This window comes from Cynocephalus volans, chromosome 8 (genome assembly GCF_027409185.1).
Source record: "Cynocephalus volans isolate mCynVol1 chromosome 8, mCynVol1.pri, whole genome shotgun sequence".
Lineage (NCBI taxonomy): Eukaryota > Metazoa > Chordata > Mammalia > Dermoptera > Cynocephalidae > Cynocephalus > Cynocephalus volans.
Genome location: NC_084467.1, coordinates 77,934,909 through 77,961,790, shown reverse-complemented (window position 1 = coordinate 77,961,790; position 26,882 = coordinate 77,934,909). Strand labels below are relative to the sequence as shown.

Genomic DNA, 26,882 nt, shown 5'->3' with positions numbered 1-26,882 from the left:
GGAGATCTTCATGAATAACTAGTTTACGAGTCTGCAACACATGTATGATAAATGGATCCCCCCGGACTGTGTACTAGGTACTAAGTGCCAGGGGCTGGGTGTTCATGAGTGTTTAAAACATGCCCTTTCCCTCACTTACTGCATCTCTATGAGAATAGCAAGCTCCATTTTGAGTGTGTTTGTTATTTGAGGAAATGAGACCCCCAAAATAATATGATGCTTCCTCATTCTAGGATGCTCAAACTGACCCTCAATCTTGAGAAACATTCCATTATATTCAACATTTATGGGACATTTTCTTAAACAGCAAATGCCTGCTAAGACCTAATCTTACTAAACACTTTGGAGGTTCTTAATTGAGAAATTGTGTCAAACCGTCCCAATAGCCCAGTTCCAGGAATTGTTTTTATAGCTGTTGAGTCACTACCAAGGACCAAGAACTTTCAGTTTCATATTAGTCTAAATCCATTACAGACATTGCTTTTCATCTAACGTTAGTCACTGAAGAACATCCAGGAAAACCCCCAGCATGGCAGGAGGGAAATAAAAGTCCAACAATCCAGTGAGAGACAGATAAGTGACAGAACCTACTCCAGCTCAACTGAGGAGAAAAAGAACAGGTAAGAACTCTTCCTACTTCTCATCAAAGCAACTTTCTTTCCAGCTCTGAAGAACTTTTGCTCAGGGACAGGTAACCTATAAGATTGGAGCAGAAATGGGAAGAGATTTATTAGGGTATGGTAGTTTTTTTAAACATAACTAGAACCAAGACAGGTTCTCTCAGCTGAGCCAGCGATGGGACCCAAGGTCAGAAGAAACCCTGGTGTTATAGGATTGTTAGTTACAGGGGCAGCATGTCCCATAGTGCCACTACCGTGCTTAGTCTGGATTCGGCAGCCGCGTAATTGGGGCAAGTGGGGCTAAACTGAAAGTTTGAAATGCATGAAGACTGTCTTTCTCTTTGTTCACATTGTCTGTATTAATCACGGACACAATTAAGTTACCATTGTCAATGATGGAGCTAGATTGATACTGCTCCTGCTGCTACTGAGAAATTGAAAGGGCTACAAATGGGTTATTTTCATGAGAAGGAAATAACAGTAAATGACATGTGTGGAAAACAGCCCACTGACACTGTTTAAGACAAAGGACAAACCGAAACCCAGAGTGAAAGACAGAAGATTCATGAAAGCAGCATACTTTTAAGTCATGTATTTGTTTCAAAAGTGGATTTCTTCCTTTAGAAATAGCCCAGACTCACTAATTTCTTAGAACCCACTCACTATGTACCCTTCCTAGTTGAATTCTGCTCCACTGCTTTACCTTCCTCCTTAAACAGCTTCCTGTAACTGCAACACTATAGGCTTTGTTTAGCCTGACCTCCCCATGCCCTCAGACAACTGTGATCCACCTTCTGGAAACTCCTCCCTTGAATTCCTTGGCACTGCACCAGGCTCATGCATCACCTTCTTGTGTAACATTTCTCTCGCCCTCCCTTTCAGCTCCTATTCTTCTCTTCCTCCACTCTCTTCCTGCTCTTCATATTTATCCTTCTCCTCCTCTACCAAAAAGAAAAACAGAACAAAACAGAGAACATAAGAGTGTATCACTGGAAATATAGATATTCTCTTTGAACAACTTCCTATCTAGTTCTCTTAATCAGTCTTTTTTATCAATGTACAGTGTTGGCAATTGTGCACTTCTACCTGCTCTCAGTTGGAAGCTAATTTTTTGTGAAGAAAATGAAGCTTAAGTCCCAGGGCCCTTCTCTTGCACAGTCCCCTTCCACAGCCTTGCCATGTGTCTCACGTGATCACATAGTGTTATAAAATTTACAAAGTTATGTTGATTTCACTTCCAGGAAGGCAATGTGAGGAGTTCCCTGGATCCTCCCTCCAGTGAAATAAACATAACTAGTTGGGGGTTGGGGGGAGGAAAAAAAAATCCCTGGAAACTGTCCTAATGGCATACATCAACAAAGAAACATTTACTCATAAGGGTCTTCATTCAGTGTAAAAATTAATAAACGGATAAATCAATACTAAATTGCTTACATATAGCCAGGATGGAAAATAATGCTCTAAACCTTATTCTGCTTTCCATTGATGTCTAATGTAGAATTTTTAATAAGAATCTAAAAGGAAAGTTTTCCATGATAAATTAAATGGAAGTTCTAGGTCATGAGAGTAGTTGAATGTTGATAAGTCACTGTCATATGCACTTATTTTAATGTACTACTTTGATAATACTTCCCCAACCTTCTACAATGATATGGATTTTCCCTCATCTGTCTCACTGATGCATACAAAACTTTTGATTATGACTCTCCTTTCTGAATACAAAAGACTGGAAATTCTCATTTATTTCACCTCTTCCCTTGCAGACAAAGTAACAACCTGAACATGACCTCAGAGGCCCACATGCCAGGCCCTGTGTGCCTCATTGAGAACACAACAGGGCAACTGATGGTTAATCCGGAAGCTTTGAAGATCCTGTCTGCCGTGACGCAGCCTGTGGTGGTGGTGGCTATTGTGGGCCTCTACCGAACAGGCAAGTCCTACCTGATGAACAAGCTGGCTGGTCAGAAAAAGGGTGAGTGCCCAGCAAAGCTCTGCCGAGTCCCTTATGTCCATGCACAGTGTCAGCATCCTGCGTGGGGTGTGAGGGGAGAAAGTCAGAGATGGGGATGAATACTGAAAGCTAACTTGCCACTCACAGTTGGGCTCCTTATCTTTACTCTGTTCTAGGGGATAAGAGTCAGCTCATTAACTCTTCCCACTATGCCTTAGTTTTCCCTTTCAAAAGCATAAATTATTTCTTTCCTAGAAGGTGTAAGGCAGTAATTAAAATAATTAATGTACATAATAATAAACTTAATAAGCTATAATATATTCATTAATATGTTCATGTAGTAACAACAAGTTTCCACTGATCCTAAAGGTTAAAACAATGTTTCAATCTGTGTTAGATATTCTTTATTTTTATTGCTGTAAAATATACCTGAAAAACTTTTATCATTGTAACCATTTTTAAATGTACAGTTCTGTGGCATTAAGTAAGTTCATATTGTTGTGCAACCATCACCACCTTCCATCCCCAGAACTTTGTCATCTTCCCCAACAGACTCTGTGCCGCAAAACAAAAGCTTTTGCCCTTTTCCAATCACCATTCTGCTTTGTCTCTATGAATCTGATCACTCTCAGAACTTCATCAGATAAGGGGAATCATACACTATTTGTCCTTTCTGTGACTGTCTTATTTCACTTAGCACAATGTCTTCAAGGTTCATCAACATTCTAGCATGCGTCAAAACTCATTTTTTTAAAGGCTGAATAATCGTATGTGTATATACCCATTGTTTATCTGTTCTTCTCTCCATGGACACTTGGGTTCCTTCCATCTTTTGGCTATTACAAATAATGCTCATATGAATATGCCTGCTTTCATTTCGTTTAGGTAGATACCCAGAAGTGGAATTGCTGGCCTATATGCTAATTCTATGTTTAATTTTTTAAGAAATCAGTGACTGTACCATTTTACATTACCATCAGAAATGCACAAGTGTTCTAATTCCTCCACATTCTCAGTAACATTTTTATTTTCTGTTCTTTTTTTATTTTTTCTATAGTGGCCATCCCAACATGTATAAAGTATATCTCATCATGGTTTTGATTTGGATTCCCCTAATGCCTGGTGATGTTGAGCATGTTTTTATGTGCCTATTGGCCATTTGTGTATCTTCTTTGGAGAAATGTCTATTCAAGTCCTTTGCTCATTTTTTAATCTGTTTGGTTGATTGGTTGTCTGTGATGTATTGTAGGAATTTTTCATATATTCTGGATATCAGTACCCTATCAGGTACATGTCTAGCAAATATTTTCTCCAATTCCATGTATTGCCTTTTTACTCTGCCAACAGTGTCTTTTGATACACAAAAGTGCTTGATTTTGATCAACTCCAACTTATGAATTTTTTCTTTTATCATCTATGCTTTTGGTGTCATAGCTAATAAATCACTGCCATATTCAATATCATGAAGCTTTCCCCCCATGTTTTCTCCTATGAATTTAATAGTTGTAGCTTTAAAGTTTAGGTCTTTGATCCATTTCAAGTTTATTTCTGTATGGTATAAGGCAACAGACCAACTTCTTTTTTCTTGTAGTGGATAATCAGTTTTCCCAACATCATTTGTTGAAGACACTCTCCTTTCTTCTTTGAATGATCTTGGCACCCTTATTTGAAATCATATATTTGAGTGTTTGTTTCTGGGTTCTCTATTCTATTCCATTGGCCTACAAGTTAGTCTTTAGGCCAGCACCACACTGTTTTGGTTACCATGGTTTTATAGTAAGTTTCAGAACTCAAGTAGTGTGAGACATCTAACTTTGTTCTTCCTTTCTAAGATTCTTTTGGCTACTTGGGGATCTCTCGAAATTTCATATAAAAATTATAGGGAATTTTTCTATTTCTACAAAAAAAAAGGCATTGGAATTTCATACGGATTGAATTGAATGTGTTTATCACTCTGGGTGGTTGTGACATCTTAAGAATATTAAGTCTTCCAAGCCATAAACATAAAATAGGATGTCTTTGTATTGTGTATTCCTTAATTTCCTTCAGTAATGTTTTGTGGTTTTCACTACACAAATCTTTTACCTCCTTGGTTAAATTTATTTCTAAGTAGTTTACTCTTTTGATGCTATTGTAGAGGGATTGTTTTCTTCATTTCCTTTTCATATTGTTCTTTGTGTGTATTCTTCATGTGTAGAAACGCAACTGATTTCTGCATGTTGATTTTCTATGCTGCATCTTTGCTGAATTCATTTATTAGTAACAGGTTTTTTTTGTGGAATATTTAAGGTTTTCTACATATAAGATCATGTCGCCTGTGAATAAGATAATTTTACTTCTTCCTTTCCTTCTATTTCTTTTTCTTGCCTAATTACTCTGAATTGGACTTCCACTACTATGTTGAACAGAAGTGGCAATAGTGAGCATCATGTTCTTGATCCTGATCTTAGAGGAAAAGTTGTCAGTCTTTCACCATTGAGTGTGATGTTGGCTGTGGGTTTTTCATATATGGCCTTTATTATGTTGAGGTAGTTTTCTTCTATTTCTAGTTTGTTGATTGTTTTTATCACAAAAGTGTGTTAAATTTTTTCATCTATTAGGTGTCCTAATTTCTCTATTTCTTTGATTGTAAGTAAGATGAGTAGTGGTTGTGGTTTCGGTTATCTCTCCTAACTTCGATTATGCTAACTTTTATCTCAATTTCCAGAACTGCCTGCTATTAATACTCCATCCCCTCTTACCCCACTCACCCTTGCAGGCTTCTCTCTGGGCTCCACAGTGCAGTCTCACACCAGGGGAATCTGGATGTGGTGTGTGCCTCATCCCAAGAAGCCAGAACGCACCCTAGTTCTGCTTGACACTGAGGGCCTGGGTGATGTAGAGAAGGTAAGGAAGGAGGATTCAATTTTAGAATAAGCCCCTCATCTCTGAATATTCTCTACATTATTTAGTTTTTCCTTAAATAAGAATTTGCACTTAACCATAATGTGTCTTTTCACTTCTGTTTCCTGTCATGAGACTAAGTTCAGCAATAAGAGGTGAGGAAAATATCCAAAAGACAGAATCCTAGCAGAGGAACATGGTGGTCAGTAGACAGTATTCTTACAACAGGCTGTAAGCTAAGTGAATTAATCAGATGCGTAGAGGTAGCACAAATAAACTCAATGTCATCAGTCATATCCCACAGAGAACTTTAATTATGGATTTGGGTTCTGAAGCCCTATGACTTTGTGTTTAAATTTAAACTCAGTCACTAAGTCAGTGACTGCAGCAGATTACTAGACTATTTTTAGACTCAGCTTTCTGAACTGTATAATGGATGTAACAGGTCTATATCTCCGTCATAGTACTATTTAGAATATTTAATAAGATAAATAATTTAAGTGCCCAGTGCTTAATAATTGCTCAAAATAGCTACGAGTATTATTAATCTTATATAAGTCAACTTTGAAGGTCACATTTAGACTTGGGTAGAAATAGCCAAGGAAGTTCCTCTGCACCATAAACAGCTTCTTCCTCCTCAGAACAGACATGAAAATTACTTCCTTGATTCAAGTATATACAGAAATTATTACATCCAAAGAGTTGTTTTCAGGCATCAGTTGAGATTCTGCTTTTAAAAAAAAAGAAGGGAAATGTTTTAACTGAATTTGTACTTCCAGGGTGACAACCAGAATGACTCCTGGATCTTTGCCCTGACAATTCTTTTGAGCAGCACCTTTGTGTACAATAGCATGGGAACCATCAACCAGCAGGCCATGGACCAATTGCAGTATCCTTGTTGTGGTCCAGAACAGCACCAAAGTCATAGGGGAGACCAGTATTAATAAACCAGCTACCCGTGAATCCTGGGGAATCCAGCACAAAAAGAGAAAACAGAAAAAATAATTCAATACAGGGAAAAGATTACGTGTACCTACTGAAGAATTGACACTTAGGTTAAGAACAAAGGCAAAATGAAAGGTTGGGAATATGTGGAACTAAGATGGATGGGAGGGCCCTGTTCATTGTATCAGTTTTCCTTAGTTAGCTGCTTAGCTATGTGACAGAGCTGACAGATCGAATCAGAGCAAATTCCTCACCTGATGTGGATGATTGTGAGGATTCAGCTGAGTTTGTGAGCTTCTTTCCAGACTTTGTGTGGACACTCAGAGATTTTTCTCTGAACCTGGAAGCAGATGGACAAACCATCACAGCAGATGACTACCTGGAGAATTCACTCAAGCTAAAGCAAGGTAACAGAGACTTACAGTTGGTAAATGGGGATGAAAAAATATTAGAAATTATCATTTTTGAGTGTTCTATTTATAGTATTCTTACATTTACAGTGTTCTATTTCTTCCACCTGGCTATTCCTAGGAATTAATTTTTGTTTAACATCTGAGTTAATAGATTTGCTTTTAAATTATATTCTCCCTTGTTCGAAGAGCAAGTTTCTTTTTCTTTCACCTTTCCCTATTCTGTGATTAGGTTAATTTTATCTCCCTACTTAGGGTTTCTGATTGTGTCTTAGCCACAGAATATGTAGTATGAAGGGCTGGGTGGGGGACACGGGGAATAATGGCAATTAGTGGTAATGGGAATACTGATAGTATTGATCTGATCATATCTTGGACACAGGTGGGGACAGTCAACTTTGTACAACATGACTATGCATAATCAATATAAAATTTTTTTTAAAAAATGAAGTAAAATTGATGTTTATTTGAAGAAAATAGATTAAAACAGTATACCAGTCCAAGTGTTTGCAAACTATAGCCCACAGACAATGATGGCCAGCCTACCAGCTGTCCTTGTAATTAAAGTTTTACTGGAATAATGCTATGCTCATTCATTTACATATTGTCTATGGCTGCTTTCATACTACAGTAACAGAGTTTGAGTACTTAGGAAGGAGACCACCTGGTCTGCAAAACTTAAAATATTTACTATTTGGCCCTTTACAGAAAAAGTTTTCAAACTCTTATATTAGGCAAATTCCTTTTTAAATTTTTTTTGGCAGCTGGCCAGTACAGCGATCAAACCCTTGACCTTGGTGTCATCAGTATCACAATCTAAACAACTGAGCTAACTGGCCAGCCCCAAATCCCTTTTTATCTTCCTCCAGGTACCAGTCAAAAAGTAAAAAACTTTAATCTGCCCCGACTCTGTATCCGGAAGTTCTTTCCAAAGAAGAAATGCTTCATCTTCTGTCAGCCCGCTCACTGGAAGAAGGTTACCCAGCTTGAGATACTACATGATAATGATCTGGACTCTGAATTTGTGAAACAAGTTGCAACCTTCTGTTCCTACATCTTTAGCAATTCCAAGACTAAAACTCTGCCTGGAGGCATCAAGGTTAATGGACCACGTGAGTCCCCTTCCTAGTCTTTTTACTGGTTGTTAACATTAAATGACCATGGAATAACATCCACCTGAAAGAAAGTGAGCCAAGATGCCAGGTACCGTTCAAGCTTTATTAAAAGAAAAGAATCTGCCGGGCTGCACCTAAAGTCAGGGGAAGCCCGGGGCTGCCCTGAAAATGGAGGGCAGCACTAGATGTGGGGGGTAGGAGAGCTTATATGGACTGATACAATCGAGGAGGGGCATTATGCTAATGTGGATCGTGGTGGAGAACTGTGTCCTTGTGGAAGCAAAAGTTGTTTCTGTTCAAGTCAGGAGGCTTCTCGTAAAGGGAAGCAGAGAGGGGCTTGGTGCTGGAGTGGAAGGGGAGGCCAGTGGCTATTTTGTGCTTATTATGTGCATAATGGTGCCAATCACATCCAAAATCCATCACCATTTAGGGTCAGCTTTAAAAAATGTAAATCTACCACTATTATTGTGTTAAATTCTAGATGGCACCAGCATTTCTACTAGATTTTTTTAGTCAAATTTTCTGGTGGGAAAACATAGGAAAGGCCAAAGGAAAAAGGTTCTATCACTTAAAATCGCCCTGGAGAACTGGACCTGCACTATTCAATACAATAGCCACTAGACAAGTGTGGTTATTTAAATGTAAATGTAAACTAATTAAAATGAAAGAAAATTAAATATTCAGACCACATGGCTATATTTTAAGAGTTCAATCTAAATGTGGCCAGAGGCTGCCATACTGGATAGCACATATAGAACATTTCCATCATCACAGAAAGTTCTCTTGGACAGTGCTGTAATAGAATAAGCCAAAGGGAGGACTCTTCTAGATTAGGGTAGCATGAATTGCTTCATAAATATTGATCAAGGGCTTACCATGGCCATAGTACAGAGGACTGATGATACAGATGTACATGAGAGAGGTATAGTTTCTGTCCTAAAGGTGCTTGGGGCTCAAATAGATGTAAACATTCAATAAACACAGGCTTACCTTACTTAGAACAGGGATTCTCAACCTTTAGTGTACATACATATCACCAGGGATCTTGCCAAAGAGGAGGATCTAATTCCATTGACCTAGGGCATAGGCTGAGTCTGCATCTCCAGCAAGCTTCCAGGTGATGCTGAGCACATTGATGCTTGAGGCAAATAGCTATTAATAGACATTCTCAGAATTACACAAAAGAGAGACTCTTCACTCCACCTATAACAAACATCATTATTTGTTCCATTTGTAGGTCTGGAGAGCCTGGTGCTGACCTATGTCAATGCCATCAGCAGTGGGGAGCTGCCCTGCATGGATAACGCAGTCCTGTCCTTGGCCCAGACAGAGAATTCAGCTGCAGTACAAAAGGCCATTGCCCACTATGACCAGCAGATGAGCCAGAAGGTGCAGCTGCCCACAGACACCCTCCAGGAGCTGCTGGACCTGCACAGGGCCAGTGAGAGAGAGGCCATTGAAATCTTCATCAGGAGCTCCTTCAAAGATGTGGACCATTTATTTCAAAAGAAATTGGCGGTAATTTCTCTTTCAAGTTTACATAGATTAGTATCATGGAAGGCAGTGTACTAGTAGGAAATGAAATGAGTATTCATTTTGATAGAAGCAATTCTTATTAGCCCTCTGTATGGTGACAACTACCTACTTATAATCATAATAATCAGAAGAACCAATTTTACTATTATAAACTCAAAGTTTTAAAATATTTTTCTTTCATAAGTAAACCAAGTCTTCCCTTAAATTAAATACATATAACCAATGATCAGATCTTCTAATCAAACTGCATGCCCACTGTTTTCAGGTGGATTTGATATTCTAGTCAAAAGCAAAGAAAACTTTAGTCTTAGTTATCTTGAGCAGGTTTATGCTGAGCAGGTATATTCCATACGCAATCAATGGTCCAATGTGAAAAAACAGAAGTTTGCCTTTAAAGATGTGGCATAAACTAGCAATCTACTCCGAACTTCACCTCCAAGGAGAAAGGGACTTCAATAGAAAGCAGGGATCAGAAGGAAGGATATGGTCCTGCTGAGGTAACTTTAAGTTTTTCTAGGGGTCATAGAATTTTTTTTGAGAAGAATTTCCAGAAATTCTGACATCAAACTAATGTCTTTTCCCTGTTATTATTATTTTTTTTTTTTACTTCCTATTTTTACATTAAAGGCCCAGCTAGAAAAAAAGCGAGAAGACTTTTACAAACAGAATCTGGAAGCATCATCAGATCGTTGCTCAGCTGTACTTAAGGATATTTTTGGTCCTCTAGAAGAAGATGTGAGGCAGGGGATTTATTCTAAACCAGGGGGCTATTATCTCCTTATTCAGAAGATACGAGACTTGAAGAACAAGTATCTTCAGGAACCGAGGAAGGGGATACAGGTAACCAAGGTTTATCTGTTGGTTATGGGAAGCTCCTGATGTGCCACTTTGAAACACCGATGTTACCAAGCATCATTGCACATGGATATGGCTTATTATCTACATAGCACTTGCTCTTTCATTCAATAAACACGTACAGGGAGCCTGTTATACTAGACATGCCCTAGGTGCTCATCAAAACAGTGCAATCAGTTAACAATTGAGTAATGAATTGAATTATCAGATTAATGGGCAACTTTTTATTGTCATCCACTATTATAGCTAGATTTTTTGTTGTTGTTGTAAGGGATGGAAATCCAATGATGGTTACTTAAATAAAAATGGTAATTCATTAGTTTAGGCTTCAAGCTGGCTATAAAGGATAGCTCTATCCAAGATTTCAAATAATGTCATCATTTCTCCCTTTTCCATTGCCTCCCCACCCTCACAATTCCCTCTCTCCCTTCCTCCCTCTCATTGCTCTCATTGATGGCTTCGTTCTCCAGCAAGCTCATCCCATATGGAACCGCAGCATGAACATCTCCAAACTTAGAGCACTCAATCTGAAAAGGACGGAGAATCTCTTTTTCCCAGTACCTATATTAACCTCCTAAAAAGAACTCTGCTAAGTGGGATATTCTGATCGGCCAGCCTGGAGCATCTGCCCACCCCTAAGACAGGAAACTTGACCACCAGGCATACCATGGCCAAAAGGAGGAATTCCTAGAGGAAAAGATGGTGGACAAAAAAGCAGGAACAAATGTTTATAGCCATTACCTACTGCTAACTGTGTTCTCTGGGTCCTAAGGCTGAAGAGATTCTGCAGACATATTTGAGGTCCAAGGAGTCTGTGACTGACGCAATTCTTCAGACAGACCAGACTCTCACAGAAAAGGAAAAGGAGATTGAAGGTGAGGAGTGAGTCAAGAGACTAGATGGCCTGAAAAGCTCTTGAAGATTTAAATCATTGGACTAAGTAAACCTGGGATCCTTAATCTAGAGCAAGACGAGCAAAATGCATCTTTCTTGCTGAAGTCATGTCTGAGTTGGGCTTATGCAGTGAGCAGCAACAGGTAAATGAACAAGGAAGAAGGGGGCAGCATGGTAACCCCACGTACATTTTTCTTCTTCCTTTTCCTCCCCAGTGGAACGTGTGAAAGCTGAATCTGCACAGGCTGCAGCAAAAATGTTGGAAGAAATGCAAAGAAAGAATGAGCAGATAATGGAACAGAAAGAGAAGAGTTACCAGGAACATGTGAAACAATTGACTGAGAAGATGGAGCAGGACAGGGCCCAGTTAATGGCAGAGCAAGAAAGGACCCTCGCTCTTAAACTTCAGGTATTCAACTGCATCACCTTGCAGTTTCTGGTTTTTTGTTTTCTCTCCATTCTTCCTGATCACAAACAATGTGGCAGGAGAACAAGAATCCCAGAAGGACCTTGCTCACTCACTGGTACCTTTCGATCCCTGTGCCTGCCTGTCCTAGCCACTGCCTATGTCTGGTTATTAAAAGTTTTTTATTAGCACACTAGGTTTTTTTTACCAGTATATGCTTCAAATAATGGTAGTTATTATCTACTAGGCATCATAAAAATGTCTTATTTGTATCTCTAGCTTAATACCATATGAAACAAGAACTATATTCCTATTACTTAGGAGAATAAAATAGAAGTTCAGAAAAGATTAAATAACTCTAATAGGGTCACACAGCTTGGTAGAATATCTGAGCTGTCTTCGTCACTTGGAAACCACATTGGTTTTTTTTCTGTATGACTTTAAGAGAATCTTTATGAGCAGGACTCCTTTCCTTACCCTTACACCTGTGTGACAGTCTGCCTCTGCTACCTGTTTTCTATGTCCTGCTCCCAGTCCGTGTTGAGTTGGGAGTTATACGCAGAAATTCAGTATGGTCAGTCTGAAACTCTGATTTCCTTACCTATCTCTGCTACCCCTGCCACCAAGGGAGGTGGCAGACTTAGATCAAATTTCCTGATCCAAGATTCAGACACCTCATCAGATTCTGAGAATTATTTATTTCTGTTATATGTATATATGTAACAATATGTGTGTAGGTAGGTACACAAAAGAGCCTCCAATGCATAGATAAGATTTAGAGACAAATATATGATTAAGATTGCCCACAAAAGGGCTGGCCCATTAGCTCAGTTAGAGTGCAGCCTTATAACCCCAAGGTTCCAGGTTCAGATCCCCTTACTGGTCAGCTGTAAAAAAAGAGAAAAAAAAGGGATTGCCCACAAACAAAAGTTGTATACAGTTAATAGGGGGGAAAATCAACACTAGTAATTTAGGTTCAACAATATAACGGTACTTCAAAAAGTTCATGGAAAAATAGAATTAGAAGATAATACAAATCTCTCCATGAACTTTTTCAGGAGGTATAAGCTGAAACTCTTAGCTAAAAAAGACCCAGCACAGAGCTCATATGCCCAAGAAAAAGTATAATGAAAATTAAGGGTAGCAAAAATTTCAAGACAACATTAAATACTAAAAAAATCAATGAATGTGGAAACTAGATAGAATATAGAGATTTACTTAATGCTACATTTTATTCAGTCTCTGTTTGCACCTTTTTAGGAACAGGCCCGACTACTAAAGGAGGGATTCCAAAATGAGAGCAAACAACTTAATACTGAGATACAGAAACTCCGGGAAAGGATGAAACTGCCAAAGAGATGTATTATAAGCTAAAGACCTAAATAATAAAGCTTTCCTGTCACCCTTATCCAAGGCATAACTGAAGCAATTTTAGAATTTGGAATAAGTGTCAGTCTATTTGGTAATAATTAGGTCTTCCATCATAACACCAAAAATTTGCAAAGACATCCAGGACAATAATTGAAATCATGTTCATCTTCCTAAAAAGATTGCACATTTTGTAGCAAAGATGCATTTTATCTCTGTACCAACATAGCCTGTATCATGAGCTACTACCACTCAAAAGAAATTTATTCATGAAGATGGCAAACAGTAGACAAGTATATATTGAGCAAAGTCTTAGGTACAAGTCTTGGGACATAGCTTGGCCAAGTGTACAGTGGGTCCCAATGTCAGGGACAACCATCCTAGCTTCTTAGTGAAGACCATGAACATTTCTCCATCATATCAGATGAGATTGGGCATGTTCAAGGTGGTGTGGCTGTAGACAATTCTCCATCATATCGAAACTGCACAGTTTATGAGCAATAATGTGATTTCTGGGCAATGGCAATGGATACTCCTCACTGATGGATTCCAAGCTAAGGCAAACCACCTTATCTAGAGATCTAGAATTTCTAATCCCTGTAGTAAGATGGAAGAAACCATCAGCATGAGTAGGAGCTGGACACTAAACAAATGCGCTAATGAAGGATATTTTCCCTTCTTGCTCAGTTCATCCAGATTATCACTTTAATAGGACACTTTAGACAGCTGACACTGGATTTAACATAGTAACATGATGACAAATATGCATTTCGCATTTACAGCAATACATAATTTGCAAAGACAGACTTTAAATGATGATCAATAATGTGTTAGAAAATTGAACTAACTTAATTATTTGATTGCTTATAATCCCAAATCTTAGACTACTCATTTTCCTCATTTTAAGTTATATTTGAAATTCTGCTGATTTTCCTCCAAAAGAATAATGTTTTTGACATTTTTTGACTAATAAAATAATGCTCTTGTTATTATTTAGCATATGTAGACTTTATCCCAATTGTCAAAAGTCCTAGGTAAATGACTGACATTTCTTAGAGCAATTAAGAATGATTTTCGAGCTGGAAATAAAATGTACATCACTAGGCTTTCTATTCCCGATCAAGGCTTTTTTGTCTTTCACCAAAAAATAAGGTTTTAATTTTCATAATGATGGTTGGCTCACTTTTCTGTAAAACATCATAAAGCAACTATTTATGGCTTTGCAGTCCATACGGTCTCTGTCTCTCCTACTCAATTCTGCATGTAGTACAAATATAGCCATAGACAACACATAGATGAATGGACATGGCTGTTTCCCAATAAAACTTTATTTTCAAAAAGAGGTAGCTATGACCTCTTCTTTATAGAAACATTGGTCAAAGTTCTATATACCTGCCTTATGTTACTTACATTTATAAGAATCATATGGATTAGATTATATAATCATATGGATTAGACTGTATATGTTAGAATCTTGAAAAAATTATACAGTGTTTCAAACTATTACATGATGAGAAAAAAGCAGGGAAGCAACTAATGCCATTAAATTCACATTAATAAACCTTCTTCTTCTGATTGCTTTGGGCCTTTTTGTTACCTTGCAACACCTCCTCTCCCATCAAATAGCAAATGCCTCCTTTCACAGTTGAGCATGGGGCTGCCAATCAGTATTTCTTCACTTGAACTGAAACTTCACAGGGGACCAGATAAGAACACATCATATGCTATGTAATGTTTATGTAGATATTTTTTATATTTTCTTTTCCAAGCTGCATCGGTACAAAGGATTAAATAAAATACATTTTTATTAGTTTAAGAAACTTGCCAATTGAAAAAAATAACTCTGCCTTCAAAACCAAAGAATAGTTTCTTTATTAACCAATTAAAAATAAGAAAATTAAGGGCTGGTTGGTTAGCTCAGTTGGTTAGAGTGAAGTGTTGATAACACCACGGTCAACGGTTTGGATCCCCTCACTGGCCAGCTGCTGAAAATAAGTTAATAAATAAATAAATAAGAATAAAAAAATATATAATGCTGTACCCCACAGACATATGCAATTATGTTTCAATTTAAATAAATAAATAAATAAATAAAAATAAGAAAATTAAAACTCGGTAAAATTAAGTTACTTCCTCCTTAGCTTGGTAGCATTAAAGTTCAGACCAGATTCTAAATCATCTGACTTCTGGTTTAGTGCTTTTTCTATAATATCTCCAGGAATAAAATAAAGCTCTCTCTGCAGGGAGGCATATTGCTTTCACCAATGCTTCTTTTTAATCCTCCGGTGCATTAAAATCACATAATTAAATATAAAGATATAAAGACTCCTTGGCCCCTACCCCTCCTCAACTTTCTGATATAGTAAATCTGAGGAGGCCACTGGATGCAACAAGGACAAAAAAAGGACAGTGCAAGGTTGTACATTTTCAGTCTGGTGGAGCCACCTTGGGTTAAGACCTGCATTTGCTAACCCGTATAGTGTTCCTGTGTCAAAAACCTTTTTAGTTTAGAGAAATATATCTTCTCTTATTGTTACAAGTTTCTAATTTTCCTTCTATGAATTTAGTAAGAGGAAATATAAGCTCCCCTGATCCAGAGGGAGGAAACAAATCAACACTCAGAGCCTGACAAACGAATAGAAATCCCTCAATGAAACCTGTCTTAAACAAAAGTCCAGACTCAAGAATCCACTAAAAAAGAAAGTGTATCTACCAAAAAAAAAAAAAAAAAAAAAAAAAAACCACACACACACACACACATAAAGGTTTAAGAAATCCTTTCAATCTTTTATACATCAAATAGGCAAACTAAGAAATCAACATTCTGACAACTCTATGTGCATAATTTCGAAAACTCAGATGAATGTCAAAAAGCACAAACTACTAAAACTCACCCAAAATAAAACAGATAACCTGAATTGCCTTATAACTTCTAAAGAAATTGAATTTGTAGTAAAAATAAAAAATCTGAAAAACAGTTCTCCAGATCTAGATGGCTTCTCCTGACTGGCAAAATTTGCTAAGCATTTAAAGAATATACCAATATACCTATTCTACACAATTTCTTTCAAAAAATACAAGAGGAGGGAACAGTTCATAATTCATTCTATGCGGACAACATGATCCTGATACCAAAATCAGACAGAGACAGTATAAAAAAAGGAAATTACAGATCATTATCCCTTATGAAAATATTAGCAAATCAAACCCAGCAATATACAAAAATGATGCACCTCAATCAAATGGTATCTATCCTGGAAATGCAAGGTTGGTTCAAAAATCAGTTAATGTAATTCACCACACTAAAAGTCTAAAGAAGAACTGCATGATTATATAAACAGATAAAGAAAAAGCATGATGAAATATGACTCCCATTCATAATAAAACTCTCAGCAAACTAGTAGTAGAAGTGAACTTCTTCAAGCTGATAAAGGGCATCTACAAAAAACACAGAGTTAACATCACATTTGATGAAAGCTTGAATGTTTTACCCCTCAGATCCAGGAACAACGCAAGGATTCCACTCTCAACACTCTTATTCAACATTACACTGAAAGGCTTAGAATAACATGGTAAGAAAAGTATGTAAAAGGCATATGGATCAGAAAGGGAAAAATACAACTGTCCTTGTTTGCAGACAACATAACTGTCTATATATAAAATCCCAGGGAATCTACAAAAAAACTCCTAGAACTAATATGTGAGTTTAATAAGGTCAAAAGATAACAAGGTCAACACAAAAATCAATCTTCAACTGTTTCTATACATAAGCAATGAACAACTGAAACCAAAATTTACAAAACAATACCATTTACAATAGCTAGGAAAAAGATGGAATGCTTAGTTATAAATCTAACAAAACATGCACAGGATCTCTAGGCTAAAAACCATTCTAAGACCAAGAGATTGTCAGGATAGATCACAATCCATGAATCTCCTTAGATTCTACCACCGTAATAGTTCATATGAAGTAATTTATACCCACTTCAGAGAAGTTCCAAGACCCTCTATCAACAGTTAGCTCTAACAAAGACATATGCCTCACATTAGTTAGGTTCCAGCAGGCACTAAAAATATATTGTGTTGTGTGTTAGGCTTCTATCCAAATAGAAAGAGGAAAAATATGGGCCAGAACTCAAAATGTCAACTACTATGCCGACCAGGCACACACACATCCCACCCTCCCCAGCCACTGGGAGATCCTTGACAGAGAGGAAGCCATAGAAGACAAGACAGGCACACTCTCCCATTTTTTATTACAGAGATTATTTTTCCAACCTAACTCCAAAACAGACCCCCTAGGAAGTTATGTGAGACTACACAGAAAATAGCAATTGCTTAGGCTAGACAGTTTCACTCATTCAAAAGATGTGTATCTACAAGGTACTCTGCCAAAGACTGGAAACATAGTTGCAAGCCCTCTCTTCAGGATCAACAGTCTAGTAATGAATACGGATATTAAATAAATACAGAAAGTTAAATATCCAGGAAACTGAAGAAAGAGGATATCTGATTTAGGAAAGAGTTGGTCTAATCCCCCTACACCAAGATAGCGCTCACATATCTCTGGTATGTCTTAACTCTATTTCCCTTCATCAGTCAATTAGTAGAAAAAAAAAGAAATCCAAATTAGGAAGAGAGGGACACAAAGAGAGAGAATCTATCACCTTAACCCAAGTACAACAATGCCTCATACATTCAGCATCCCTACCCAGTAGAGTGGACTGAGTACGTGAAAAAAATTATGAAAGCAGAGAGCTTCATCTACTGGCCAGCATTTTTATTTTTTTCACAATATTTTATCACTACTTTATATGACCTGAGTTTGTTCAAGTGTATTGTCTATCTCCCCTGCTAGAATATAAGCTCCAGCAGGCAGGGTCTGTCTTTTTTCTTTATCACAGCATCAGCAGAATTTAAAAAGGTGATAGCAAACTAACTAGGTCAGTAAACTATCAAGGGCGTATTATGACTGCATATCAGGAAACAGATATAAAAGAGTTAAACAAAATTGAAATTGATTTCTCTCTCAAGTAAGCATAGATAACGGGTCCAGGACTGGAGAGGTGGCTCTGTGATGTCAGGACTCAGGATACTCCTCTCAATCTATTGCTCATAACCATATCCAACCTGCAGATTCCACGTGGTGGTCCAAGGGGGCTGCAGCCATCAAGATTGCACTCAACTGGTAGGGGAACCGCAATCCAAAGGAGTGGGGAGGGGCTACTACCCCTTTAAGACATTTCGTGTAAGCTGCATGTACAGCTTCCACTTATATCACACTGGCCAGAATTTGGTCCTATATCCAGCCTAGCTATAACGGAGCCTGGAAATGCAGTCTTTTTACCATGCACCCATGTACTTTGCTGAAATTTGTAGATCAAACCTCCATTTCCTCAAACTTTTCCAAAAATTACCCAATACAAGCCCAAATTTTATAAGTTATTTCTAACACCCTGAACTGAAATCACCCACGGTTCCCTGTTGCTCTGCCTCCCACGGATTTGTCATCCCTTTTCCCCTGGGTGACGGAGCCGCCAAAGATTACTCAAAGCCCATCTCTTGTGAGCAGTGAGAAGCCTCAAAAAGGGGTTAATGTCCCAGAATCCTCAAGAGGGAGGCATCCTTCCACTTGGGAAATTAACCACGACTTGGGGTGCTCTCCCTGCATTTATTTTCCAGATCAAGAAGTTACAGGAAGAGACATAGGTGGGGTTTTGCTAAGTGCAGTTTAACAAGTTTTACAATAGAAGCTGGTAACATTCAGTAAAAACAAGTTAGATGACATTCTGTTAGGCAATTAAGTGATCAGCTAACAAAAGCTTGATCTAGCAAACATTCCTTCTCCCTCCAGCAGCTTCTTAGTAACTTTACATATCAATCAGTAACCTATCTGTCCTTGAACCAGCAGCCTTGTATTACAATTCTTATCTTGCAACACAGGCTAAATAGCCAGGGGAAAATCTCCTGTTTTTTGTAAGGTTAATATTTGAAATTGCAAGGCTTTGGAACACCAGGCCCTATGAGGTACATTTGCTTTATGAATCCTCTACACTTCCCCATAGTGTGTATACTCCCTCATCGCAGCAAATAATAAACCCAACTTTCCGACCACAGGTGTGTTCCCGGTGGTCTTTTGACTGGAGAGCATCCACAAATGAATGCGTCTCACGATAGCTCAACAGTCTAGGGGTAGTTTGTCTACCGTACACAATTTCTCCACGCACCTAACAGTCTTCCGAGTCCCCTTGTACCTAGCTGAAGAGTATACTCCTTCAACCAAAGATTATTTTTGTTCTTTCCTGCAGGCCTGAATAACAATGCGAACGCTACTCACGTTCCCTCTATCTTCTCATGTAAACATAAAACTCGATTCTTAACAGAAACTTTCCTTTCGCTAACACCGCCTCCCCGAAGGGGTCATCCACGGTGTTTCTCCTTTTTCTCCTAGCCGGTTTTTCTTCTTCACTCTTCAAAGTGTCATTTCTCTTCCTACTTCAGTCTCACATTCCCCCTTTCATTCTCAGTTCTCAGTTCTCTGATCAAGTTCATTTTACTGTTCAGGAAAGTAAGGTAAGGTTCCTCTCGACTTTTCTTCCCCTCACGCCCATCAGCGTGACAAATACATCTGCAAACCTTTTTTTCACATTCTCTTAACTTAGCCTTGCCGTTTCTCAGGCACCTTCCTAAGTTATTCTTTTTTTTTTTTTTTTTTAATGCTTTCTTATCATTTAGAATTGTTTTTATTCTTATGGAAAGAGATCTTTTAAACTTAGTCATAAATCTTCATCATATATCACACTACTCTTTTTCCATGCATTTCTGCGAATACAATAACTTTTTTTTTTTTTAAATTTTATTTTGTCGATATACATTGTGGCTGATTATTGCTCCCCATCACCAAAACCTCCCTCCCTTCTCCCTCCCCCCTCCCCCCCAACAATGTCCTTTCTGTTTGCTTGTCGTATCAACTTCAAATAATTGTGGTTGTTATATCTTCTTCCCCCCCCCCGTGTGTGTGTGTGTGTGTGTGTGTGTGTGTGTGTGTGTGTGTGTGTGTGTGTGTGTGTGTGTGTGTGTGTGTGTGTGTGTGTGTGTGTGTGTGTGTGTGTGTGTGTGTGTGTGTGATTTCTAAGTTATTCTGACCGGAACATGTCCAAGCCCAGCGATCCCATAGCTTGCTCATCCTTCCAAACCAGTCTTTGTCCTATAACCGTCACACAAGCCCAATCCGAGCCCTGGGCCTAAATTTCGTGTCCAATCCTCATCCATATCCAAGTGCCCGCCCCACCCCGCCCCTCTCCCACCGAACCCGCGTCTCCACCTGCCAGGTCCAGGCAGCGATCCCGGCAGACCCCGCAGCCGCGCGAGCTCCGAGTCCAGACCCCATAGCCAATCCCCGGCCACACCCCGCCCGGCTTCATCCCGCCGCCTTACTCGCTCCTGCCTGCGCCCTCCAGCCCCACACCCGCTCCTCCATTCTCTTCCAGTCCGCGATCCGGCAGACGCCCACAGCCAATCGCGCCCTGAGTCCAGACGCCAGTCAATCCCCGCCCAGGCTCCAGGCTCCGCCCACGCGCCCGAATCCCGCCCCACCAGGCCCCCAACCCCAGGCGGGACTCGAGCCGGTGGAAGCCAGGTTGAGGTGCGAAGGAGGTAAGAGGGGCGCGAGGCGCGGCCTTTCCGTGCGTGCGGACCGATGCTGAGGGTCGCGGCGTGCGGAGGCGTGTGGCGCGAGGCCGCGGAGGGAGGTCCGCCGGGCTGCGCATGCGGGAGCCGGCACGAGCCTGGCGGGGCTCGGGGGAAGACCCGGGCTGGATTTCCGACCTGGAGGTCCGCGGGGGTGGTCGCAGAGGTTCCGTCCTGGAATTAACACACTTTGCTCCGGAGACCGAGTGGTACCGAGGTGACTGGCCTCCTAGGGGGCAACCCCTGGCCCGGGTCATCATCTTACCCCTTTTGCTCTTGGTTTTGCGATTTGACCATTTAGAAAATAGTCTGGGCAAGATAAACACCTACTCCAGTTCATCCATAACCAAGTTCTAAATTTTTTAAAAGGAAACAACGGCTGTTAACATGATATATAAATGAATCTTAGTGGAAGCCAGAGTTTTTAGTTAAAAGAAATGCTGTCCAGTCTGTTGCTTTTGGAGTCCGAGCAGCCGCATGAGTCGGAGCCCCCAGCCACTGCAGAAATCCTTCACCCAATATGGCCTCCTCCTCCTCTGCTGCCTGAGGGAGAGTTGGGTCAGCTTGCTCACCTCCACACCAGGCACTCCGTGGCAGATCAACAGAAAGTTTTGCCTTGTGTGCTAAAACCTAATTCCTGCTAACTTCAACAGGTCAGCTATACTTCTTCCGTCTGGAGAAATTTATAATTACACGTAACCCATTTTCACAGGGCAGTTTTTCTACAATTTCAGGATCGTGTCACCTTGAATCTTGTGCTGACTAAACTTTGGCTAATTTTTTTCCACTCTTCCTCCGATGACATGGCTCTGAGGCTTATCTTTCCCAACCAGTACAGTACCTTTCACCTCCTAGATAGATGCCCTCTGTTGAGTCAGTGAACCTTATAAAACATTCTAGAAGCAGACTGACAAGTACAGCATGAAGTGAAAAGAATCCACCCCACCCCCCGTAAGATTCTAGTAACAGTGAGGACTGTGCATTACTAGCACTAGCACTTTTTGCAATTGCTTCTAATCTTCCTTGAGCTTGCACTTAACCCAAACGTCTGGACTTTGTCAGATTAACTAAATCTCTTCCTCCCTCTTCTCTCGGTATACAAAATGTTTATAGGCTGATAATTTGATTTAAGGGCAGAGCTTTCAACTTTTAACATTTTTTATTTTTATTTTTATTTTTTATTTATTTATTTATTTATTTATTTTTACTGTTTTGCCTACATTTTAGCTCTGGATTTTCACCAGCCTGCTTAGCTTCAGGTCACTCAAAAATCTGCCAAGTATACCTTCTGTATCTTCATTTTAAACAGCCTACTCCAATGAGAATAAATACTTTAATTTTCTATAGATCATGTGTATTCGAATATGGAGTGGACTCTGTGAATAATATGCTATAACTGGATCAGCTAGGATCACTCTAATTCACAATTTGCCCAGTTTTCTTCTCAGAACATGGTTTTTAGGAAGAAACTAGAAAAATACAGTGAAAATACCGTTTAGAGTTAAAAGCCATACATTTTTTGATATTCTCCAACTTTTCTATGACTTCCAGATCTACTAATTAATTTATTTGTCTTATTAGCAAATATGCATATGCAATGTTCATTGCATTAGCAAATGCTGCTCTAAATGTGTTCGTTTAAAGTGTAGAAGAAAAATGGCTTGCTTCAAAGTTTCTGAATCTGCATCTGTCAGCCCGCTTAGATTTCTTGGGAGCCATTTCTTCACTGATGCTCCCACAATTCCTCCTACAATGATATTACCTAGTGAGAAAGTAATGAGTAAGAAGAAAAAAGAGCCTAGTCTGGGTTTTAAGGAATTCCATCATTTAATGGCTGGTTGCGGGAGAGGTAAGAGGAAAATGAAAAATTGTAATATGTCAAAAGCCAAGGGAGCACAGTGTTTCTGGGAGGAGACAGGGCCTCACCAGCAGTATCTAAAGCTGCAGAAAGCTCAAGGAAAGTGAGAACTGCCAAATGTTCGATGGATTTAACAATCTGAAGGTCAAAACTGACTTTAGCAAGAGCTGCTTATATGAAGTAATGGGGGCAAAAGTCAGACTGTACCTGGTTGTGGAGTGTAGAGTGAAGAAAGAGATAGCTAGTAAAATGAGCAACAGGGAGGAGAAGGTAGAGTCAAGAGTTTTACTTTCTGCTGATTTGTGTGGTTTTTTGTTGTTTTTTAAGTGGAAGAGACTTGAGAAGGGCTAGAGCATTGGTCAAGAACATTATTGAAGTGCTGGAACTGTCATCAAATCTGGAAAATAACGGAAGGTGAGCGTGATTAGGAAAAGGAGAGGCAGCCTCCTGTAGATGATGATACTGAAGAATACTGATTGTTGGAATAATTAATCAAATTGAAAGGATAGGTAGTTTATGGCCAAAAGAGCAGAATGCTTTAATTATTTTGGAGTTAGATAGATTGGGGTAATGGCAAGGTACACGGTAGGAGAGAGTGACTATGGTGGGATGGAGGGCAAGGGGATTGGACATGGGGGCGTCAGTTGCTTGATGGATCATCTCTAAAGACATTGCTGTTAGCTAGGGTGATCACAGGACTTGGGATTGAGAAGAAAACTGTTTGACACGTAATGACAAATCCTTGATGAATGGCAGGGAATTATCAGGCAGAGAAGGGAAGTAATAGTCTGGCAGTGGTGAAATAGCAAGAAAAGGTAAATGTTACAACATGGTGACTGTATTAGTCCATTTATGTTGCTTATAACAAAGTACATAGAACTGGATATCTTATAAAGAAAATAAAATCTACTGCTTACAGTTTCCAAGACTGGGAAGTCCAGAGAACACATCTGGTGAAGGTCTTAGTGCTGGTGACAGTGACCCAGGGGGTGTCACATGACAGAAATGGGGGAGGAGAGAGCAAACTACTCATGTGATCTCCTTTTAAAGCCCTCAGAACCATGCCCCTGAACACCATTATTAATCTATTCACTACAACATGGTCCTACAATCTAATCACCTCTTCAAGGCCCCACCTTTCAATTACCATACTAGGATTTCCCACCCTCTACAGTTAAAGTGGGAATTAAGCTTCTAATATATGAACTCTGGCAAGACACAAATCAATCCACAGCATTCTACCCCTGGCCCCCAAAGTTCATGCCCTTCTCACAGGTAAATACTTTTATTCCATCCCCAAAGTCTTGTTTCAGCTCAAAAGTCCCATCTATGAAATTAAAACAAGTTATCTACTTGTTTTAGGTAGAGTGGGACAAGCATAGGATACATATGCTCATTCAGAAAGGAAGAAATAGACCAAAAGAAAGGGGTAACAGGTCCCGAACAAGTCCGAAACCCAGCAGGGCAGGCATTAAATCTAAAAGCTGGCGAATCATGTACCTCGACTCCATGTTTGATGTCCTCTGCATACTGGTACAGAGGTTGTGTTCCCAAGTCCTTGGGCAGCTTTGCTTCTATGGCTTTCCTGATCTCCGGCAATGCTTTAACTCTCCCGGTCTGGTGCTGCACACTGGTAGCGCCACAGTTCTGGGGGCTCCATGATGATTCTGCTTTCACAGCTCCACTAGGCATGGCGTTGGTGGGATTTCTCTGCTGTGAATTCTACCCCACGTTTCCTTTCAGCATTGCTCTAGGGAAGGCTGTTTATGGTGACTCCATCCATGCATAGATCTCTTCCTGTGTCTCCAGGCTTTTCCATACATAATTTGAAACTGGGGTCGAGGCTACTAAGCCTCCAGAGCTCTGGCATTCTGTGAGCTTACAGACCTAACTCCACGTGGATGCCACCAAGGCTTCTAGCTTGTGACTTTCAAAGCTGCAGGTCCAGCTATACCAGGGGCCAATTTAGCCACAGCTGGAGCAGCCAAAGCAGCTAGGATGCTGGTGTGGGGAGCAGCATCCCGAGGTGGCCCTGGACAGTGAGGCTTTTTCCCCGAGACCATTCTCTCTCCCTAGGCCTCTGGGTCTGTGATGGAAGATGCATCCTCCAAGGTCTATGAAATACCTTCAATGTCCTTTTCCCCTTCTCTTGATAATCCCTTTCTTCTGTACTCATCTCTTTAGCAAAGGGCTACACCCTTGCTTTTGTGGCCAGGTTGAAAGTTTTCCAATATTTTGCCCTCTGCTTTCTTTTGAATTATAAATTCTGGCTTTACCTCATGCCTCCTTCTCTGCCATAACTCAGAATAGGCTGTTTCAAGTAGCCATGCAGCTTCCTGAATGCTTTGCTGCTTAGAAATTTCTTCTGCCAAATACTCTGGGTCAGCACCTTGAAGTTCCACATTCCATAAAACTTTGGAGCATGAACAGAATGCAGCCAAGTTGTTTGCCAGTTCATAGCAAGGATGATCCTAACCCTAGTTTCCAATAAACTCCTTCTTATTTCTATCTGAGACCTCCTTAGAATGGTCTTTACAGTCCATGTTTCCATTAGCATTCTAGTTGCCACTATTTAACCAGTCTCTAAGAAGTTCCAAACTTCGCCTGGTTTTGTCTTCTAAACTCCCGCCCGCAGCTAGGCTTTTTCTAGCCTGCTCCTTCAAATTCTTCCAGTTTCTCCTCAACACTCGGTTCCAAAACCACTTCTACATTTTCAAGTATTTGTTATAAGCAACGCCCCACTTTTCTGGTACCAATTTTCTGTCTTAGTCTGTTTCTATTATTTATAATAAAATACCTGGAACTGGGTAACTTCTAAGAAAACAAAATTTATTGTTTACAGTTTCAGAGGCTGGGAAGTCCAAAGTTGTATTATTCTGTTTTTGTTCCTTATCACAAAGTACACTAAACTGGGTTATTTATAAAGAAAATGAAATTTATTGCTTAAAGTTTCTGAGACTGGGAAGACCAAAGTCCATCTGGTTGTGGCGATAGGAACCCAGGGGTCTCACATTACAAAATGGTGGAAACAGAGAGAGCAGAGAGAGCAAAAGACAGACTCTCTTCTTTTAAAGCCCTCAGAACCACACCCCTGACCACCATTTTAATCTATTCACTACTGCATGGTCCTACAATCCAATCACTTCTTTAAGACTTCACCTTTCAATTACCGTAATAGGATTGCCTACCCTCTTAACAGTCAAAGTGGGGGCTAAGTTTCTAATACATAAAACTTGGGGGACACAATTAAAGCTTCAGGGAGTTTGGGGGGGACATAATTCAATCCATAACATTAAAGTCTAGAGAACACATTTGGTGAGGATCTTGTCCTGGTGGTGACTACAGCAACTTGGTATCACATGGAGAATATGGTAGAGCAGAGACAGAGAGACTAACCTCTCATGTGCTCTCTTTTTAAAGCCACCAACCCACTCCCATCATTCTAAGAATGGATGAATCCATTCACCAGGATACAGTCCTACAGTCCAGTCACCTTTCAAGACCCCACCTTTCAATTACCATAATAGGATTTCCCACCCTCAACAGTTACACTGGGAATTAAGCTTCTAAGATATGAACTCTGGGGGACACAATTCAATCAATCCACAGCAGTGACTATAGGTAATAACAATGTACTGTATACTTGAAACTTGCTAACAGAGTAAATTTTAAGTGTTCTCACTACAAATAACTGATAAGTATGTGAGGTAATGCAAAAAAAAAAAAAAAAAAGGAAGGAAAGTAAAGAAAGCTAGGTGGAGCATATAAGGACAAAAGCTAGTACTGAGGAATATAGAATTACCATCTTCAGTGAATAGTAAGATTTGAGTTAAAGCAAGGAGGTAGAGGGAACACTGGGAACACTCTGAGAACATGAAGATATAATGGAATTTGCTGATTGTGGTGAAGCTGTTCCAAAAGACACAGTGGAAAGTTTGGGGAGTAGAAGAGAAATGAAGAGCTGGGTCAGTCTCCAGGAAGTTCATTGTATTGTGGAAGTAATGTGTTGTTGTAGAAGACAGTTAGGGGAAAGAGATGGGGGATTTAGGCTTTGGGATTTCTAGATGAAAACAGATTTAATGTCAACTCTCTAAGGAAGATGGGCACTGAAACCTGGTGAATAGTGATCATGGTTCACTTAGCCTGGGGTGAAATCTCCCAAGAGCTACAGTCTAAGTTCACAGGTGACCAACCAGTGACTTAACAGTGTCTTCTGCAATTACATTCAAACCAAGGATTCATTTATTCATCTATTTTGAAAAATGAGGAAACTGAAGCTCATCAAGAGTCAGTGACTTGTTCAAAAATAGAAACTTTTTTAAATATCAAATTTATCTCAAGTATTTTTAAAG

The 26,882-nt window shown here is 39.6% G+C and overlaps 2 protein-coding genes across 6 annotated transcripts in view; both read left to right on the top strand.

Moving 5' to 3' along the window:
- The first annotated feature begins 503 nt into the window (after positions 1–503).
- LOC134385108 (guanylate-binding protein 1-like) lies at positions 504–13,803 on the top strand. The gene is made up of 11 exons (XM_063107008.1): positions 504–620; positions 2,384–2,592; positions 5,330–5,457; positions 6,234–6,343; positions 6,610–6,806; positions 7,679–7,921; positions 9,162–9,442; positions 10,088–10,300; positions 11,088–11,190; positions 11,425–11,618; positions 12,876–13,803. Exons 2-11 carry the CDS (start codon positions 2,403–2,405, stop codon positions 12,987–12,989), a joined length of 1,773 nt encoding a protein of 590 aa, XP_062963078.1. The 5' UTR covers positions 504–620; positions 2,384–2,402; the 3' UTR covers positions 12,990–13,803.
- Positions 13,804–20,315: 6,512 nt separating this feature from the next.
- The window catches only part of KYAT3 (kynurenine aminotransferase 3), a 62,986-nt gene continuing 56,419 nt past the window's right edge, over positions 20,316–26,882 (top strand). The window contains exons 1-2 of one of the 5 annotated variants that reach the window (XM_063104105.1): positions 20,316–20,639; positions 22,858–22,944. The gene's annotated coding sequence lies outside the window, so the exon portion shown is untranslated. The remainder of the gene's footprint in view (positions 20,640–22,857; positions 22,945–26,882) is intronic. The other 4 variants (XM_063104102.1, XM_063104104.1, XM_063104101.1 and 1 more) reach the window with 4 other exon arrangements.